Raw genomic sequence first — 20,199 nt, 5'->3', positions numbered from 1 at the left:
GCTTGTCCCGCTTTTGTTGTTCTCCCGTGCAAAAGTGCCCCGGCAGATGGCAATCGTGAAACAACACTGGGGGGGAGCACTGCAGAAAAAACAATAAAGCACAACAATGTGCAAATTGCCCAGTATAAACCCAGTATAAACTATTGCAGTAGTTTGTGGGTCATTGAGATGTTACAGAAAATATGGTATACCAACTGAAAAACCCCAGTCTGGAGGAGACGCTTCCCTACTTGTAAGGTAAAGGTAAAGGGACCCCTGACCATTAGGTCCAGTCGTGACCGACTCTGGGGTTGCGGCACTCATCTCACTCTGTTGGCCGAGGGAGCCAGTGTACAGCTCCCAGGTCATGTGGCCGCATAGCTGCCAAGTTATCCCTTTTTTTAAGGGAAATTCCATTATGCTGAATAGGCTTCCTCGCGAGAAAAGGGAAAACTTGGCAGCTATGTGTGGCCGGCATGACTAAGCCGCTACTGGCAAACCAGAGCAGCTCACGGAAACGCCGTTTACCTTCCCGCTGTAGCGGTACCTATTTATCTACTTGCACTGATGTGCTTTTGAACTGCTAGATTGACAGGAGCTGGGACCGAGCAACGGGAGCTCACCCCGTCACGGGGATTCGAACCGCCGACCTTCTGATCGGCAAGCCCTAGGCTCTGTGGTTTAAACCACAGCGCCACCCACATCCCACTTGTAGGAGGCATTAAATGTATTTTCATGTTTATTCCATAATTCTTAGATATAATGAGGTTGGGGGAGGGACCCCCTGGCTCTCATTCAGATCACACAGGTTCCTTTGGAAGAGATCTGCTATACATTCAAAAATGACCCAATGTAAAACTGGATCTAATAATACGTAAAAACGGTCTGTTTCTCCACAGTCATGAAAGTCCACAAGTCTTTCTGATATCCAAACAATATTTTTTTTTGGGGGGGGGGGTTTCCCTTTCAAAAGTACTAGCAACTTTCCTCCAGATTTTCTACTTGGGGTTGGGAATGGACATCCCATTGAGAGTAGTGTAGCACCAGCAGACATTCCCATTCACGCTGTGATATCGATTTCTGATATACGGCCACCTTTGGTTGCAGGGAGATTGGCTTCCTATACCCCAAGCTAATCTGGAATTGATTTGGGGACTAGATCGTAGATACTTGCTATCCATGCCATATTTTTTTATTCTGCTCCATGACTGCTCGCAATTTGCTGGTAAAAGTTAGGGGTGAGGAGCCTTCAACCATTAAGATGTTGCTGACTACAACTCCCACCTTCCCATTGCCATGCTGGAGGACTATAGGTTCTCCATCCCTGGTATGAGGGCAACATAAAGACCATAACGTTGTTTTCCCTCCACAGCCCTGGGGACAGACTATTCCCAGCCCCACCCAAGCATGAATATGCTGATCTGCTAAGCCAGTGGTGGCGAACCTTTTATTATTATTAAAGGGTAAAGGTAAAGGGATCCCTGACCATTAGGTCCAGTCGTGACCGACTCTGGGGTTGCGCGCTCATTTCGCATTGTTGGCCGAGGGAGCCGGCGTATAGCTTCCAGGTCAAGTGGCCAGCATGACAAAGCCGCTTCTGGCAAACCAGAGCAGCACATGGAAACGCCGTTTACCTTCCCGCTGTAGCGGTTCCTATTTATCTACTTGCATTTTGACGTGCTTTCGAACTGCTAGGTTGGCAAGAGCTGGGACCAAGCAACAGGAGCTCACCCCGTCACAGGGATTCGAACCGCCGACCTTCTGATCAGCAAGCCCTAGACTCTGTGATTTAACCCACAGCGCCACCTGGGTCCCTATCTAAATCTTAATATACTACAATACCTCTACAAATCGTCCTCTACAACCTCCCTATACTTCTAAATCTTATATTAAACATTTCCAATATTGCAGTTATTTCTTAAATAAACTTTGAATTTCTTCCAATCTTCTTCCACCGACTCTTCTCTCTGGTCGCGAAGTCTCCCGGTCAATTCAGCCAGTTCCATGAATTCAATCATCTTCATTGGCCATTCATCCACTGTAGGTAGGTCTTCACTCTTCCAATTCTTAGTGGTGGTGAACCTTTTAGAGACTGAGTGCCCAAACTGCAAACCAAAACCCATTTATTTATCGCAAAGTGCCCCAAGTTTTTGAGCTGGGGGGGGCCCTCCCCAAATAAATTGTTGGCTGTCGACATGTTATTTGCCACCAAAAGGCAGATGCAGGAAACTGGACCCACAGAGGGTGGGCCCATTTGAAGTTCTAGACCAGATCCACCTCATGACTTTCAGACTCTGATTGCCTGTTTCCATGAAGATGAATCCCGTCTTCCACAGATCGGTCTTGTCGCCCGTCGTGCCTACACACCCTTACCAGGCACCTAGACAAGCACCTCCACCTCCCGTCATGGTGGAAGGAGAGGAAGAGTACGAAGTAGAACAAATTCTAGACTCCAGGATGTGAAGAAAGAAGTTGCAAAACCTAATTGCAAATAATAATAATAATAATAATAATAATAATAATAATAATAATAATAATAAATTTATTCCCCACCCATCTGGGTGGGTTTTCCCAGCCACTCCGGGTGGTTCCCAACAGAATATTAAAAACACGATAAGAAGAAGAAGAAGAGTTTGGATTTGATATCCCGCTCTATCACTACCCGAAGGAGTCTCAAAGCGGCTAACAATCTCCTTTCCCCTCCTCCCCCACAACAGACACTCTGTGAGGTGAGTGAGGCTGAGAGTCTTCAAAGAAGTGTGACTAGCCCAAGGTCACCCAGCAGCTGCATGTGGAGGAGCGGAGACACGAACCCGGTTCCCCAGATTACGAGTCTACTGCTCTTAACCACTACACCACACTGGCTCTCATAAGACATCAAACATTAAAAACTTTGGGGGTATGGCTCCGAAGAAAGGTCATGGGATTACGCAGAACATGTCCATGCGCCAGACTTGCAAAGGGCGTTCCATACACGCCACCCCAACTGACCAAAACCACCACAGTGGGGGGAGGAGGAGAGCAGATCTGGAGTGGGCGGGGGTTGCTGTCAGGAACTGGGCAGAGGAGGAATGGTGGAGACCGCTTCCCCAGCCTGACCCTTCCAAAGAAGAAGAAGACAGTTCAGAATTAGAACAGTGAGTTGAGGGAGATCACAGCTCAGAGGCAGATGAGGGGGAAAGCTGGGAAATAATGGGAGAGGAGGAGGAGGAAGAGGAGGCACCAGGAGGGCAACAGCTGATGGACACAGTGTCTTTAGAAAGCATTCCATCCCCTCCACCTCCCAGAACCTGACGAGCCTTGAAAGTAGGAGAGCAAAGGGCTCAGAAGCAGAGGGCCCTCAGTGCCACCTGTAGAGGAGATTGTGGTGAACGAGAAAGTGGGAGTAAAATAGGGTGGAGAGTCACTAAGGATGCCATTATTCTAAGAGGCTGAGTTCCAAGCCTCTGTCCATAAATATTGAATAAAAAGCAGGTGGTAAGGACTTTTCCTTGCCTTATCCGTTCCTGGCAGCCTGCTGTGGGAGTTGTTTCCTCTGCCGCCTGACACTGCTAATGGATACAAATTATAATAAAGGAGATTCCAACTGAACATTAAGAAGATGTTTCTGGGCAGTGAGAGCTGTTCCACAGTGGAACGGACTTCCGACCTCAGCAGGTGGTGGATTCTCCTTCACTGGAGGTTTTTCAACAGAGGTTGGATTGCCATCTGCCAGGGATTCTTTAGCTGTGATTCCTGCATTGGAGGGGGTTGGACTAGATGACCTTTGGGGATACCTCCCAACTCTGCAATTATTTTTATTATTTACTAGCTGACCTGGCCATGCGTTGCTGTGGCTCAGTCTGTTAAATGGACCCTCAGAGCCCCCCTTCAGACTTCCTTCACCTTCAGAGTCCCCCTTGATTTTGTTTGAGATATTTTGCCCCTTACTCCCCCATCCCCCAGTTCATCCCAGTGAGTGTCCCCATCCTGTCCCGACCCATGAGCTAGCACATCCCCTCCTCTCCCCATTCCCTGGCACATCCCTGTGAGCGGCCCCACCCCCCCCTCCGCAGTCCCCCCGGCTCATCCCTGTGAGTCCCCCGGCGTATCCTGGCCTGTATGTCAGGTTTTCGGTGTTGGGGGGGAAACGGCAGGGCGTGGTCCGCTTTTCGGCACGGTGTTGGCGGTGTCAGCGTGGCATGGTCTGTCTGTGACGGTTGTATGTGGGGGGCTAGGGGCAGGATCCCGCCAGCGGCCTTTGTGGAGGAATGGCCTTTGTGGTGGTTATAGCATGTCGGTTGGTGACGTCACGATCTCGGCTTGGCCTTGGAGACGGAGCTTCTGGCTTCTATTTCCCAGCATTCACTTTCGTCTGAGTTGTGAGTTCTGAAACACGGGGTTCTGGGGGTTTTACATGGCCCAAGTGTGGCATCTGTCTACGCGAACTCTATATGGTCACTCGCATATTCGCTTGGGACCTTGTGTCAAAATTTGAACGCAATCGGTCAAGCGGTTTCGGAGAAAAGTGGAGACACACCCACATGGCCAGTTTACATTTATATATATATATAGATTATTTATTCAACTTCTACACCGCCCTATACCCAGAGGTCTCAGGGTGGTGGACAGCAAGACCACAACGTATAAAATCAAACCAAAAGCAATAAACTCAGTAACCCAATTCTATTATTCTATTCTTCAGTTTATAATATTGTCATGGCTACTGAAACAGAATATCAATGAGGACTGAGGTCGCAGATCTTAAATGGCAAAACTTTATTAACATGTGCTCCAGCTTTACAAATTAGGAAAGGTGATCGTGGAACCAGCTTGAGCCTGTGCTGCAAGCCTGCTCTGAGCTCACTAAGACCTGGGGCTGTCCCAGACTTTTGCTCTTCTAACATAAAATAAAACTCAGGTAGAAAAATAAAAATCGGTTTGTGCAACCATTCTGCTCCCCCCCCCCCCAGGACTCCCTGAAATAAGGAAAGCAGTGGGGAATGATAAAGGAACGCATGAGATGGCATTTGCTTGATGCAATGTCATCTGATATCCCCCTCTGCCACAAATGCTTAGCAAACAGCTGGTATTATTTAACTTCCTTGGATACTTTGTGCAAACTGATTTTGCATGTCGGTTGTCTGGGAATGGCAAAGGTTGTGCAAACCAAACTCTGTGCAAACCAGTCAGAAAATGTGTTGTCTGGGAATGACCTGAGGCTTTGGGGGGGGGGCAAATGATATGGGGTGGCTGGAGGAGGAGACTCATCAGCTGCTTTATCGAGGGTCTGGGGAGAAGATGATGCACTGCAACACCAAAGAGGAGCGAGAGGTTTCTGGGCAGGTGGAGGGAGGAGCTCCCTGCTCTGCAATACCAAGCAAGAAGCCAGGAATTTTAGCTTTCAGGGCAATGATCCAGGTAAGCAAGCCGTTCCGCGATGCTTCGGGGCCGGGGGAGTGTTTGCCGCCCACGGCGGGGATCTTGATATCGAACAAGTGAAAGGGGAGTGACATTTGACAGTTTTTGATAGGAGAACTGTGACCTTTGCTCCGCAGCGCCTCCTCACAAGACGGATTGGAAGATGTAGAAAAAACTGGCCAGGACTCCCACGGCCATCAGCAGCCCGCTGGTTTTGACGCTGGTGGCCCCGCTGATGTTGCAGAAGGAGCTATTGCAACACTTGGTTGAAACGCTCGTCAGGCCTGTGTCCATGAAGTTCTCCGTACAGGTCGGGGTGCATCTCTTGCTAAGCTGGTACACAGCGTTCTTACCTGGAGGAAAGGAATGAAATGGGATGGTTATACACACATAGGTAAAGGGCAAAGGACCCCTGGACTAAACCACTTCTGGTGCAATGGAACACTGTGACGGAAACTAGAGCACACATGAAACGCTGTTTACCTTCCCACTGCAGCGGTACCTATTTATCTACTTGCGCTCATGTGCTTTTGAACTGCTAGATTGGCAAGAGCTGGGACAGAGTGACAGGAGCTCACCCCGTTGCGGGGATTCGAACCGCCGACCTTCCAATCAGCAAGCCCAAGAGGCTCAGTGGTTTAGACCAAAGTGCCACCCATGTCCAGCAGACCAGCAAAAGAGACCAGCAGCCTCGAGCGTGCAAAGGTTTGGCTGGTTATATACTTCCTCTTAATCTAGATTCCTTGCAAAGCTTTTGTTGTTGTTGTTGTTTTGCCATTGATGCTTCAGTTGTCATTCCTGCATTGCTGAGGTTCAGACTACGTGGCCCTTGGGGGGTCCCTTCCAAATCTACAATTGTATGATTCTATCTACTCTTTCTTTCCCTGCACCCCAATCGCCTTCTCCCCTAACCAGCATTTCATTTCTGGGAAAGGGAGCTGAACTCTGGATATGCCACCCTCTCCCCGGTAGCCAATGACCCTAATTTCTCAGGCACTGAGAATAGTGCTGAAAGAAATGCACTCTGCTATGGGGCACTATAATATATTTTTTGTGTACAGTCGTACCTTGGTTTTCGAACAGCTTAGTTTTGAATCCCGAACACTGCAAACCTGGAATTGACTGTTCTGGTTTGCAAACTATTTTTGGAAACCGAACGTCTGACGGGGCTTCTGCAGCTTCCAATTGGCTGCAGGAGTTTCCTGCAGCCAATCGGAAGCCGTGCTTTGATTTCTGAACGTTTTGGAAGTCAAACGGACTTCCGGAACGGATTCCGGTCGACTTCCAAGGTATGACTGTATTTCATGGCTGAGCTGCTAGGTCCAAGCCATGGTGAGGTATGGCACACACTGTCCATTTATCTTTCTGTGACGTTTTTCCTGCTGTTCACATTCCACAACTGGCTCCTCCTGCTCATCCATTAGAATCTTCTGGGGCATTCTGTGACCTCACAGCAGCTCAGCCAATAGCTGGCTTCGGAGCTTGAGATGGGCCATAGGTGAGGGCTAGCTTTCTTTCTTTTGATAATAATTTTTATTAGTTTTCCAATTACAATAATCCAATAATAGCCTCATTATAACATTGCCAGATTACTATACAATTCCTAATACAAATCATACAAATGCCAAATTATACAATTTAGGTGGCCTCCCCGCATGCTAGAATTGATGGTTTGGTGATTTACTTTGTTTCTGCGTTCCAAAATCTTAATGATTTCACTTATACAACAGCTGCAGTATATATAACTTCTATTTGGGTTAACACATTAAATAACTTATAAGTGAAGCTCTCATACTATATCATTGCTCTTTCTGTGTGTGACATTTATTCTGTCCGTATTATTTCTTCCTGTCTTTGTAAAATGTCATGGCTGTCTTTTCTCACTTGTTGTTGCTCTCCATCATGCCTTGAGCAGAGCTGATATCCCATTGTTGTTCCAAAAATTCCCCCCTCCCTCAGTCCCGTGCTCTTTGCAGCTTTAACAATAGCTGCAAAAGTCACTCTATCCCAGTCAGTAACCTGCTTTCACCTTTTTTTCTTCCATCCTAGGAAGGAGAGGGATCTGTCATACTTGCCGGTCCCCTTGGCCTTGAGGGATAGGGCTTCGCCTCCCTCTCAGCAACTGTAGCTTCAGAGAGAACATAACAAAGGTTTGAAACCTACCCGTTCCTGAAGTGGAAGTGATCGTGGTACAGAACTGATCCTGTTCTGAGCACTTAACTGCCTTTAAACAGTTCCAGTTGGAAGGCTCATTTTCGCACCTGTAGCAAAAAAAGGAGTGGGCTGTGCGGAAAGAAAACAGAGGGACAAAAGTCAAGCAAAGGCATCTCTTTCCCAGGTGAACATAAATCAATGTTTGTCTCTGTCTGTCTGTGACCTTCAAGCCTGTGAGCACCTCGGGGCGAAGCAACACGTCTTACAGCTAGAATCATAGAATCATAGAATCATAGAGTTGGAAGAGACCACAAGGGCCATCCAGTCCAACCCCCTGCCAAGCAGGAAACACCATCAAAGCATTCCTGACAGATGGCTGTCAAGCCTCCGCTTAAAGACCTCCAAAGAAGGAGACTCCACCACACTCCTTGGCAGCAAGTTCCACTGCCGGACAGCTCTTACTGTCAGGAAGTTCTTCCTAATGTTTAGGTGGAATCTTCTTTCTTGTAGTTTGGATCCATTGCTCCGTGTCCGCTTCTCTGGAGCAGCAGAAAACAACCTTTCTCCCTCCTCTATATGACATCCTTTTAACACTTGGCTCTTCCAGATACTGTTTAGCCTCAACATCCATCAGTCCCAGCCAGCATAATCAAATGCCAGGGATAGCTAGCAGGAGCTGTCATTCAACATCTGAAAGACCACAGGTTCCTCGCTGCTTTAGAGGCATGGCTAACTCCAAAATTAGCTGAGAGATCCCCATCAGATATAATGCCCAGGTGCATAGCTGTCAAGTTTTCCCTTTTCTCGCGAGGAAGCCTATTCAGCATAAGGGAATTTCCCTTTTAAAAAGGGAGAACTTGACAGCTATGCACAGGTGTTTTTTTCAAGGTTTTAAGCCTCTGTGGATCAGATAGACCAGGCATCCCCAAACTGCGCCCTCCAGATGTTTTGGCCTACAACTCCCATGATCCCTAGCTAACAGGACCAGTGGTCAGGGAAGATGGGAATTGTAGTCCAAAACATCTGGAGGGCCGAAGTTTGGGGATGCCTGAGATAGACTATCAAGCTTCTTCCTTGGGCAGTAAGAAGCCAGTACTGTACAATGGTCATTTTATGGTTCAAGGGTCTGCACTGAAATGAATGAACGCAAGTTAGCAATGCTCATTAATTTCATTGGGTCTACTCTGAGTAAAAGATGATTTGAATACAACCCAGGATGTCCACCCTGCCTTTCTGCTCAAAACGAAGTGCCTCTCACATCTTACAAATCACAATACAGTAACAACAGTGTCGTGGTTAGAATCAGTACTCTGCCCTTCGATCCAAATATTTAGTTAACAAATAAAATATTCAGATCCATACCAAAAAGAACCCATAAACTCAAAAATATAAAACATCAAAAACAAGAAATCAAAATACCCAGTGCATACTATACATGCAAATTGAAATGAAACTATGGCAGATCTATTCATGCTGTCAGGGCAGGAACTTTGGGCGCAGTCCGGGGACCCCACTCAGCAAAATGGGCAAGTGTGAGGAATGATAATGTTGCTTTTTCACCCACCCCCCCAAAAAAAACCCCATAGTGCTGCAACTGCTAGATAACCGCAGACAGCGCAGACTTGCTTATGCTTATTTTTAGACCAGCTGGAATACGCTTTATTTGTATGCTTCGGCAGGTATAGAGCTTGTTTCTACCTGTTAGTGGTCAAGATGTGGCTTTGTCGCTTGAGTCAATGCGTAAAAACATAGAACCACGGACCAAATAAGGAGAAAGGTAAACAGGAGGGAGGGGTGGTCGTAATCAGAGGAATTTGAGATGTCAACAAGGGCGGGGATTTTAGTTGGGAAATTAGGCGGTTGTGATAGGCTGTAAACCTTGCAAGTACCCGGCCAATGGGGAAACAAGGGAGGGAACCTACACTTCAAGGATAAGGAAATTAAGCTTATGCTTTGTCAATTTTGGGTGCGTCTGCTCTGGACACCCGCTCTTGCAAGAACGTATTGCATGCTGCTTCACCAACCTTGTTCAGCTTGTATTTTAAGGAGCGGGATTTTTACTTCTAACACAAGGGGCGCCCCAAAACAGGGAAGGACTGGCTTAACACATTTTGAAATAAGTAGCACAATGCAGATTTCCTTCTAAGGAGGTTCTGCATGAGGCTATTAAGACTAGGGTTACCAGACGTCCCCGGTTCTCGGGGACAGCCCCCGGATTTGCAAACCTGTCCCCGGACAAATTGCATCCCCGGAATGTCCCCAGATTTGCACATCTGTCCCGGGGAAATGTGGCAGGCGGCAGCCTCAGCAGCCCGAAGCCGGCCTGGTAGTGCAGTTGGCTCTGGCTGGCTTCAGGAGCTGCTCACTGCCCACTGCTGTGGCACCTGCCATTTTTCTGCGCCACGGAAGCAAGCAGCAAGCAGCTCCTGAAGCCAGCCAGAGCCAACTGCACTACCAGGCTGGCCCCTCCTGGGCAACGCCTGCCCGCCCCCGCCCGTGACTCCTGAGCCTCCCCCGATCTGTCAAAACAAAGGGGGATGGGGGAAGGAGATCTGGGAAGGCTCGGGAGTCACGGGCGGGTGGTGCGCCGTTGCCCAGTTTTTTTTAAAAAAAACCTCTGCACATTTATGTTTCACAGGGTGCGAAAGAAAGGCTTTGCACCTTTATACAATATGCATGTGTGCTTGGGCCCAGGGTCTTTTGCCTCACCATCCCCACTACTCACTCCCTGTTGCTACTAAGATTTTTTTTTTAAAAAAAAGGTGTCCCCAGATTCATTGAAAAAATCTGGTAACCATAATTAAGACCAGAGTTTACCTCTGAGCAGGCCATGAAAACCACAACACACTAAAAAGCATCAATGAGAAAGCAGGTCAATTGCTTTCCTTATTATTATTATTATTATTATTATTATTATTATTTTATAATTTATACCCCGCCCATCTGGCTGGGTTTCCCCAGCCACTCTAAAGCAAGGATGTTTTAACTAAAGAGTGTGAACTCAAAGAAAGAGCTAGAAGGTGGTGGACTTTCCTTCCTTTTTCAACAGAGGTTGGGTGGTCACCTGTCGGGGATTCTTTTGCTGGGATTCCTGCATTGCAGGGGGTTGGACTAGATGACCCATTGGTACCCCTTCCAACTCTACAATTCTGGGATTCCTCCAGCCAGCGGCCTCAGAGGTGCATATTGTAGGGTTCTATGCAATGCGCTATGGAAATCTAGATGCATAGATAAGGACCTTGTTTACATTCTGCTCTGCACATCTCCAAAGCCTTCATTAAGCGCAAATCACGGCAAGGGCGTTGCAACCTCTTGGTGGTAAGATCCCAAACAATTTGGCAAACAGCCAACCTACTGAGGTGCCCTCAAGGCAGGGCAGTTTCACTGGCAACACCTCTGTTCATAGCTGCCAAGTTTTCCCTTTTCTCGCAAGGAAGCCTATTCAGCATAAGGGAATTTCCCTTAAAAAAGGGAGAACTTGGCAGCTATGCCTCTGTTGCTGGGACCTGCTCACAACACATCTCCTATCAAAAGACCAAGACTAGAAGACAAAAAAGGGTGTTAGGAGTGCGTGCAGGAGCGGGGCCCTGTGACTGGTAGGGCCTTGCAGGACTGGGGCCTTCCTGAGTTTGGCCTGGAAGGGCAAGGCACGGCCGCACAGGTGAGGCTTGACAGAAGACTCGTAGCACCTGGCGGCAAGGGCCAGGAGGGGTATATAAGACCAGTATTTCACTCTGGCTCTTCACAGCAACACACTACCCACCTTGCTGTGCTTTGGCTTCTGGTATACCTCCTGGTATCCTGACACTTGCACTCTTGGTTTCCTGACCCCTGGATTGCTGACCCTGGACTGCTGATTCCTGCTTCCCAACCTCTACCCCTGTCCAGACTACCAAGCCAGGACTCCGACTGCCTGTAACCCAGACCGCGACAAAGGGTTGGGGGATGTTTCCTTAGACAGGAAAAATGACAGTAATAATTTTAATAGTTTTTTTATTTATACCCCACCCATCTGGCTGGGTAAAGTGATCCATTAATTTGCAACCTAGCCAAGATTCTGGTGAAATACAAAACGGACAGTGTTGAATTGACTTGCAAATGGAAATATTTGGCTTCTGAAAGCTCCCAATCATTATTATAATAGGATTATTATAATATTACTACTGTCATTCAGCCCGTTTAGAAAACGGGTGCTAGAAGATATGTGAGAGGAGCGGCGGGGCCACGGCCTTCCCTCTCTCTCTGCGCTCAGCCGCGGGGTGCACTGGGAACGCAAGTAAACAAACTCGCTCTCCTGTCGTGCCCCGCGGCCGAGTGCAGAGAGGGAGGGAAGGCCGTGGCCTCGCCGCTCCTCTCACGGGCTCCTCCGTCGCTGCTCCGCAGCCTCTAGACGCCCATGGAGGCTGGCCCCCTGAGGGCGAGGAGCTCAGGACGGGCAGAGGCCAGGGAAGGTGAGGCACGCTCGGGCCGGGCTGCTCCCTCTGCTGCTGTTACTGTTGCCGCCTCCACCTCCTTCCTTCGCCAGAACAACGGAGGCTGGTGATGAAGGTGGCTCCGGGGGCGCCCATGGCTGTCGCAGGGCCGAAGCCGCGGCAGTGGGAGGGGATCCTCTAGGCGTCCATGGAGGCCGGCGCTGGGAGCAGCCCATTAGCACAGCCTCCTGCGCCGCATGAGAGTGTCCTGGGCGCGCGACCGATATATTGTCTCTGCGTCCAATCCCTGTGTCCGTGGGGCACATGCGCAGTAGACACTTGCATATTATTATATAGGATTATTATGTATTATTATAATAGCAATAACAATTATTGTGTTGTAGTGGTTAAGAGCGGTAGACTCGTAATCTGGGGAACCGGGTTCGCGTCTCTGCTCCTCCACATGCAGCTGCTGGGTGACCTTGGGCTAGTCACACTTCTCTGAAGTCTCTCAGCCTCACTCACCTCACAGAGTGTTTGTTGTGGGTGGGAAGGAAAGGAGAATGTTAGCCGCTTTGAGACTCCTTCGGGGAGTGATAAAGAGGGATATCAAATCCAAACTCTTAATTATAATAATAGAGCAAAGCAGGCTTTTCCAGCCTGGTGCCTTCCAGATGTTTTGGACTATGTCTGTCATCAGCCCCACCCAGCAAACAACTGCAGAAAAGTAGGAGGCAAACAGGCCAGGCCACTCCTTCAAAGCACATTTCATTGCATATTTATTCCCAAGTGTTGCCATGTTCACAGAGCAAGGTTCTGCCCACCTCAATTCCCACACGATTACAGCTCTCGGTTTGTAGTTCTTTCTGGTTTTTATTAAAATGGATGGGGCAATCTGCCACCTAGACCTTATCTCACACTGTCCTGCAGCTGAAGGATTCTGTGAGAAGTTTCGATGGACCGAAGAAGCCAAGTCCGAGTGAGGGCAGGAAACTTTGCCTTCGTTCTGAATAGGCTTCCTGGTGACATCTTGTAAGCAATCCGATGGACGTCACAAAGCCAAATATGGGCAACGGCTTGTTTCACAGCTCTGTGCCCCCAAGATGTTGGCAAAATGGAGGGGGGGTCTTTTTCTTTTTCTAAATATGTTTTTATTGATTTTCCAATATCGTTCCAATAACAGCCTCATTATAACAATACCAATTTTATCCAGTTAATACAATTATTAATGCCCATTATTCAAATGTCAAATTATATAGGTAGTTTAGTCAAACTGGCCTCTCCATGTGCTAGATTTGATGGCTTTGTTCTTCTACATTTTTTCTGCCTTCCATATCCTTAATAAGTTCCATTACATTCCATTCAGATATAATAATCACTTATATAACAGCTACAATCTTGTGATTTCCTTTGTGTTGGTATATTAGGTAATTTATAAAGTTTCAAGTGAGGAACTCTAACTGTAATCCTTAGTCTTTCCTTCATGTGATAGTTCCCACCCCCACAATATTTTCCTATCGATATATGGTGTTATATCCTTCATTCCTACAACTGTTGATGCTTCCCATCATGCCTCGGGAGAAGCGGTTATCTCACAGTTTCCAGAGTCACTGCATCGCTTCATCCCATGATTTGGCTTCCAGTAAACAAGCCATCTTCACCATTTCTCTAACCTAGGAAGAACAGTCTGAATCCAGACTGCAGATAATTAATCCAAAAGCTTCTATTCCTGCAGCTGGTAGACTCCTTTCCTCCCTGCCGCTGATTTATGGCCAATTATCCTTATCTCAAAAAAAACATTCATTTGCGGATAATGGATGTTAGGGAAGACTTTGCTCCATATTTTCAAAGCTTAATGTCCCCCCCCTCTCAGTTCCTTTCTCTCTCACACGCAGTTCCAGTTTTGTTAAATGTTTATATTCCAATTTCTTCCATCGTCACTTGTACAGAAGTGGGGTTTTTTACTTGCATTCCTGGGAGGGTTGCCGTATCATAAATGTAGAGAAAAACTTTAATATGAGCAAACCGTGTGCTCCCTTCCCCTCATTGTCTTTCCCCGAATGAAATCCCCTCTCAAGCCAAACCTTTTAAATCCTTGTAGCTGGGTTGTTTTCGCAGTTTCTTATCTCATCATCTCTAACACGTGCCTGTGGTTTACTCCAATTTTAAAAAGCCAATTAGCAGGATAACCTGTGCTAACAGGATCAGGGGGTCCATGCACCCAGTGCCTTTGCCTGCCCTCACATTCCATGGGGAAGCAAGTGCCAGACAGCCAAACACCGGGTGATAGCCAGGTTCCTCTTGCAACCAAAGAGGAATGCAGAAAATGCCATTCCCTCATCATTATCTGATTATCTCTGTCTGTCTGCCTGTCTCCTGCGGTGTTGGAAGAGGCATCCATCCCCTGGCGCACAGGAAACATGAAGCCCAGAGGGGCGGTTTTCCAACCCAAATCTCTCCCTTTGTTTGGTTTCAATCTAGTCCCCTTGTCCCCCCCCCCCTCCTTCCCAGCTGTAGTCTTACAATCCTACTGGATTGTAATTTGGAGGGTGGGACCTCAAACATGTCATGCTCCCAGCATGAAGGCTCTGCGTGTCCTGAGAAATTTCATTCTCCTGCCCCAACGTTTCATTACACTGCGCAAAATGTGTACCATTCAACATCCACAGACATAGAGCTATGTGAATTGCCCGTCCCTACCATCTTTCTGCTGCAAAAAAAAAAAAAAAAAATGCAGGGTGGCTGGAACGCCTAGGCAGATTGTTCATATACATAACTTTCCATACACTAATGTCAGATCACGTAATATGTTCTATGCACAGGAGCAGGGAAAAGCATGACGGCACATTAGGCAGATACTTGTTCCTGCCACAGGTACACCCTGCATAAGTGCATACCTGAAGCTTGTCTGGGTGAGCCAACCTTTCTTAGGAAACTTTTCTGCAGGGATAAGAATCTTCCAACATTCAGCTGGGCTAGGGACAACCTAAAGCTACTTTTCTGTTATTTAATCCAATAGTCCATTGCATATCCTTTGTTTGAGTGGAATGTGGTCACTTCTTCTCCCATCGCCTTTTAGACGTTTCTGAAAGGCTACTCACACAAGCCTTCATTCACACAGTCCCTTCCACCTTCCCTCATCTGACTTGCCCTCTAAATCCCACGCCGTCAGACAGACAGACGGGACAAAAAAGAGGAGACAACACTTGTTCACACCAGTGCCTAATTAATGCCTAGAATTCCACTGGCCAAATGGAACCTCCAGAGTTAGTGCAGTATACCTCAGAATGCCGGTGGCTGAGGGGGACAACAGCTGTTGCCTTCATGCCCTCTTTCCTGAAAACATCTGGCTGGGAACTAACAGCAACAGGATGATAGATCAAATGGATCTCTTATACATTCATATCCTTGTAAATCTTCAGTAAAAAAAACTTCCCATGGTGTTAGAAACTTAGGTGTGGTTTGTTTTTTTTTATGGGGCATTCAGTATTAAACACGAGTCATTGGTCTGAGCAGTATTTATTAGGTTCCCCCTTTTAGATCGTAGATCACAGAATCGTAGAGTTGGAAGGAAACTTGAGGATTATCATCTGGGATCGTCCCCTGCAATGCTTCCACCCAATGTGGGGCTCGAACCCACAGCCCTGAGATTAAGAGTCTCCTGCTCTGTGGCTATAATGCTCTGGTGCTTACACCTTATGCTCTCCCCCTGGGTTGCAGGGAGTTGGACCGGATGGTGCTTCGCATCCCTCCCAGCCCTACAATCCTGCGATTCTACGAGTTTCCAAGTCTCCCATCCTTTTCTGCAGCTCTTTGCCCTAAGCAAAGGTGAGAAGTGTGCCTTACCTTTTCCGGCGCATAAGATTGCCACCAGCAAGGCAACCAGCAGAGTCTTCATCTTTGCAGTAGTCTGTGGAACCGTCTCCCAGGCTGCTGGCCACTATGGTTATATATACCTCTGGGGTGTTTCTCTTTTGTTGCCATGGTCACAATAATTTTAGGGTTCGGGAAGCCGAGGACAGGGAGGGACACAGACGGCTGAGGAATGAGCATAGGAGTTTGTCAGTGTGGGAGTGGTTATGGCCCTGTGAGATCACCAAAGGCAATTAATTCATCATGATACAAGAGAGAGAGAGAGAGAGAGAGAGAGAGAGAGAGAGAGAGAGAGAGAGAGAGCAGAGTACATCATGCAGGTGACAGCCTCAAAGGGGAGAGGCTTTAGTTCTGCAGCAGGAGATCTGCCTCCAGAAGATCCCTAGAAACTCTCAGTGGTAGACATTCTTGACCAGGGATAGGCAACCTAAGGCCCATGGGCCGGTAGTGGCCCATGAAGCTTGTCTAACCAGTCCATGGCGACCCCTGCCAGCCCCCCGCCACCCCCTGCTCTTACCGACACAGGGACCAACTCCCGGGCTGCTGGCGCCTGTGCACATGCGCACTGGCGCTCCTCCGACCCGGATGTGCGACAGAAATAGCATGTGCGCACACATGCAGGACAGAGAAGCGCCCTGCACACACACACACACACACACACACACACACACACACACAATTTCCGGTGCACTTCCGGGTCGGAGGAGCGCCGGAAATGGTGTGTGTGTACATGCACAGGTGCTCCTCCGACCTGGAAGAGCGCGCATGCACACACACTCCAACCCATCCTCCGATTAAGGTTGCCGACCTCTGTTCTTGACTGTCTTGTTTTGGTTGCATGTGATCCGTTCGGGGGGATCTGCTCGGCTGAAGAGGAGGGTACAAATGCTCTAAGAATGGAACAAATGTCACACAAGCAGATGAAATACCCAGCCTTGGGGAGGAGGGAAATTGGAACAGCAGCATTTATTGCAAAAAAAACAGAACCCTGAAACAGAGAAATTTGGGGCATTTTGATGTATGGTTAGAACATCCTCAAATACTATGAGCTTTCGTGTGCATACAGACTTCTTCAGATGCACACGAAAGCTCATTCCAATAACAAACCTAGTTGGTCTCTAAGGTGATACTGGAAGGAATTTTTTTATTTTGTTTTGACTAGGGCAGACCAACACAGTTACCTACCGGTAACTCAAATATTGCAAAGACAGGGGCTGCACACATACATAAAGGTGCAAAGCCTGGGGCTCCTTTGTAGGACTATGGGAGGAATTCAGTTCCGTTTGCCTTTAAAGCCGAATTGACCTCATTTGCACTTCCTGAAACAATACATCAACCGAAACACAGCTGTCCTTCGAAATTCGCAGCTCCCCGAATTTTGCAATGCAGCAACGTGCTAAAATGAATATACTAGAGTAAGGTGTGCGTGAAAAAACATACAAAAATGCATAGTGAAAATTCATCGTGCAAATGTGTACACTGGGGGGAAACCTACATATGACAATGTGCATAATAGGAAAAATTCACACTAAAATGCTTGTGAATTGTCATGAGGATTGTATTGCAGCAGCAGCCTGCTGTGAAAATGTGGAGAACAAAATTTGAGACTGGGAAAATGAGAAGCTTGATAGATTTGCCCACCCCTGCTTCCAGGTGATCAGGACTGAGTAAGGGCCGGTTACCTTACAGGAACGCACTATATACCGTTGTGTGGGGGTGTGTGGGTGTGTGGGTGTGGGTGTAAACTAGGCATCTGTGTTTGTCTCCAATGTTCAAGGAAACCGCTTGACCGAAATTTGGACACAAAGTCAAATGTGACTACGAGAGCAAGCCCATACCGTTTTCTTTTTTAAAAATACTTTTTTATTATTTTCTCAAATACAAACACAAACACAAGATTACAACATACAGTAAGGAAAAATAATCATCTATTAGACAATTCTTCTGTTGCACTTCCATTACTATTTACTATATACATTCTGATGTTCTGCCAAACGCGACTTCCTCCTTTCTCCGCTTTTGGTTTTCCACACTTATCATCTTATACCTTGCACTTTCTTCATCTGTTATTCTGTTATTCTCTTAGTTATACTCACTATTTTATAACCAGAGGCCTCTATTACTCCTGTTGTAGGTTTTATGTCAATCCTGTTAGTGTCTTTATTGTTCTACAAGTTACAGGTAGGTAGCCGTGTTGGTCTGACGCAGTTAAAATAAAAATAAAAAATCCTTCCAGTAGCACCTTAGAGACCAACTAAGTTTGTCATGACAAACTTAGTTGGTTTCTAAGGTGCTACTGGAAGGATTTTTTTATTTTTTTATTGTTTTACAGTAATCCTTTAAATATTCCACAAACGTACTCCAATCTTTATGGAACTTCTGGTCTTTTTGCTCCCTTATCCTTCTAGTCATCCTAGCTAACTCTGAGTATTCCATCATTTTGACCCTCTACTCCTCAACTGTTGGAATATTGTTGTTTTCCATCTTTGAGCTAGTACCATTCTAGCAGCTGTGGCGGCGCACATGAATAGTCTTTGATCTTCCTTTTTAATTTCGTTTCCCATTAGACCTAACAAAAAAAATTATGGTTTATTGGGAAATGTATATTTTAACATTTTTTTAAACTCATTGTATATTAACTCCCAGAATGTTTTCACTTTTTCACATAACCACCACATGTGATATATTTCTTCATCCTTTTGGTTACATTGTCTTTCTTTTTGTAAATTTTTGCCAATTTGACTAGTGTCAGGTACCAGGGGGCGGGATAGGTCATGGGTCGGGACAGGGTGGGGCCAATCCAGGGGATGTGCCGGGGTGGGGGGAGGAGGGGCCAGCATGTAAAACAGGAGGACTCTGAAGGTGAGGGGAGTCTGAAGGGGGACTCTGAGGCTCCATTTAACAGACTGAGCCACAGCAACGTGCGGCAGGGCCAGCTAGTATAAGATAATTCAGAGTGATTTGGGACAACTCTGATCCAATGTGCTGTGATTAGATTGTGTGCCTGGTGCTATGTTATGTTACGTTAGTCCACAGGCATTTATAATCCTGACCAGATTCACTTTGGATAGTCCTACGTCCGAGTAGATCCTTCCATCTCACCATGCCTGATTCCCCAGGCAAGCTTCCTGACTGAGCAGGGATTTGAATCAGAGTATCTGTGGTCATGGGGCACGGGTGGCGCTGTGGGTTAAACCACAGAGTCTAGGGCTTGCGGATCAGAAGGTCGGCGGTTCGAATCCCTACAATGGGGTGAGCTCCCGTTGCTTGGTCCCAGCTCCTGCCCACCTAGCAGTTCGAAAGCACATCAAAGTGCGAGTAGATAAATAGGGACCGCTCCGGCGGGAAGGTAAACGCCGTTTCCGTGCACTGCTCTGGTTCGCCAGAAGCAGCTTTGTCATGCTGGCCACATGACCCGGAAAAACTGTCTGCGGACAAATGCCGGCTCCCTCGGCCTATAGAGCGAGATGAGCGCCACAACCCCAGAGTCGGACACGACTGGACCTGATGGTCAGGGGCCCCTTCACCTTTACCTTTATCTGTGGTCATACCGTATAGTTCAACACACTGACCACTGCACCACAGTGGCTATTTTCTCATCCTTCCGTTGAAAAGTAATTCTAGGAACAAACTGGACATTTAACGCCACAATAAAGTCCTGGAGGCAGGGAGTGAGGACTGGTTTCTTCGCATTCATTTGACTCCCTTGCTTCCAAGTTTCACTTGTTGGGAAATCAGAGAGTTCCAGGACTGGTTTTTTCACCAGTGGAAGCCTTGATGGCTACAAACAGGTTACGTCAGCCTCGAATAAGAGGGTGCATTGTTCTTTGTGCGCCAGATCTCTGGAGGAGACTGGTTATGCAAGGAATGAGATATGTTGGTATCTGTGTTAGATTCCACATTTGCAAATGTTTCATGTGTGCTTTTATTATATGGAAGAATCACTTCATGGTGCCTCATGGGAACCACCTCATAAATGAAATGAAAATGACACTTTTGTTTTGGAACAAATCAAGTGGTTTCAGGGTGGTAGGTGAACATGGAAGTGTTCCGGATTTTTTGCACCACAGACCCTTCAGCCTAACATTTAGCAACTGCTGTTGAAGGAAGGAGCAACTTACAGAGATGAGATATCCTTCTTCCCAGTTTTTAGCAGTCATTTCCCAAAAGGATCAGTCCACGGCAGCCTTCCTTAGCCAGGAGGCTGATGGGATTTGGACTTAGAATCAAAGAATCGTAGAGCTGGAAGGGACCCCAGAGGGTCTTCTAGTCCACCCCCCTGCAATGCAGGAATCTCAACTAAAGCATCCCTGACAGATGGCCATCCAACCTCTGCTTAGAAACCTCCAAGGAAGGAGAGCCCACAACCTTCCGAGGGAGA

The 20,199-nt window shown here is 47.2% G+C and overlaps 1 protein-coding gene across 1 annotated transcript; it reads right to left on the bottom strand.

Moving 5' to 3' along the window:
- Positions 1-4,722: 4,722 nt before the first annotated feature.
- Positions 4,723-15,945, bottom strand: LOC118090312 (lymphocyte antigen 6E). The gene is made up of 3 exons (XM_035125916.2): positions 15,792-15,945; positions 7,543-7,662; positions 4,723-5,732 (listed from the first exon to the last, which is right to left on the bottom strand). The coding sequence occupies exons 1-3, from the start codon at positions 15,841-15,843 to the stop codon at positions 5,524-5,526; spliced, it is 381 nt and encodes a 126-aa protein (XP_034981807.1). The 5' UTR covers positions 15,844-15,945; the 3' UTR covers positions 4,723-5,523.
- Positions 15,946-20,199: the final 4,254 nt, after the last annotated feature.

The sequence above is a fragment of the Zootoca vivipara genome, chromosome 8 (genome assembly GCF_963506605.1).
Source record: "Zootoca vivipara chromosome 8, rZooViv1.1, whole genome shotgun sequence".
Taxonomy (NCBI): Eukaryota; Metazoa; Chordata; class Lepidosauria; order Squamata; family Lacertidae; genus Zootoca; species Zootoca vivipara.
This window is presented reverse-complemented; position numbering and strand designations above follow the sequence as displayed.

Excerpts from the sequence above, each read along its gene's own strand:
- LOC118090312 (XM_035125916.2), bottom strand. The coding sequence starts at position 15,843 with ATGAAGACTCTGCTGGTTGCCTTGCTGGTGGCAATCTTATGCGCCGGA. Across the intron at positions 7,663-15,791 it reads AATCTTATGCGCCGGAAAAG|CCCACTCCTTTTTTTGCTAC; the intron begins GTAAGGCACACT and ends CTTTCCGCACAG. Across the intron at positions 5,733-7,542 it reads CACTTCCACTTCAGGAACGG|GTAAGAACGCTGTGTACCAG; the intron begins GTAGGTTTCAAA and ends CCTTTCCTCCAG.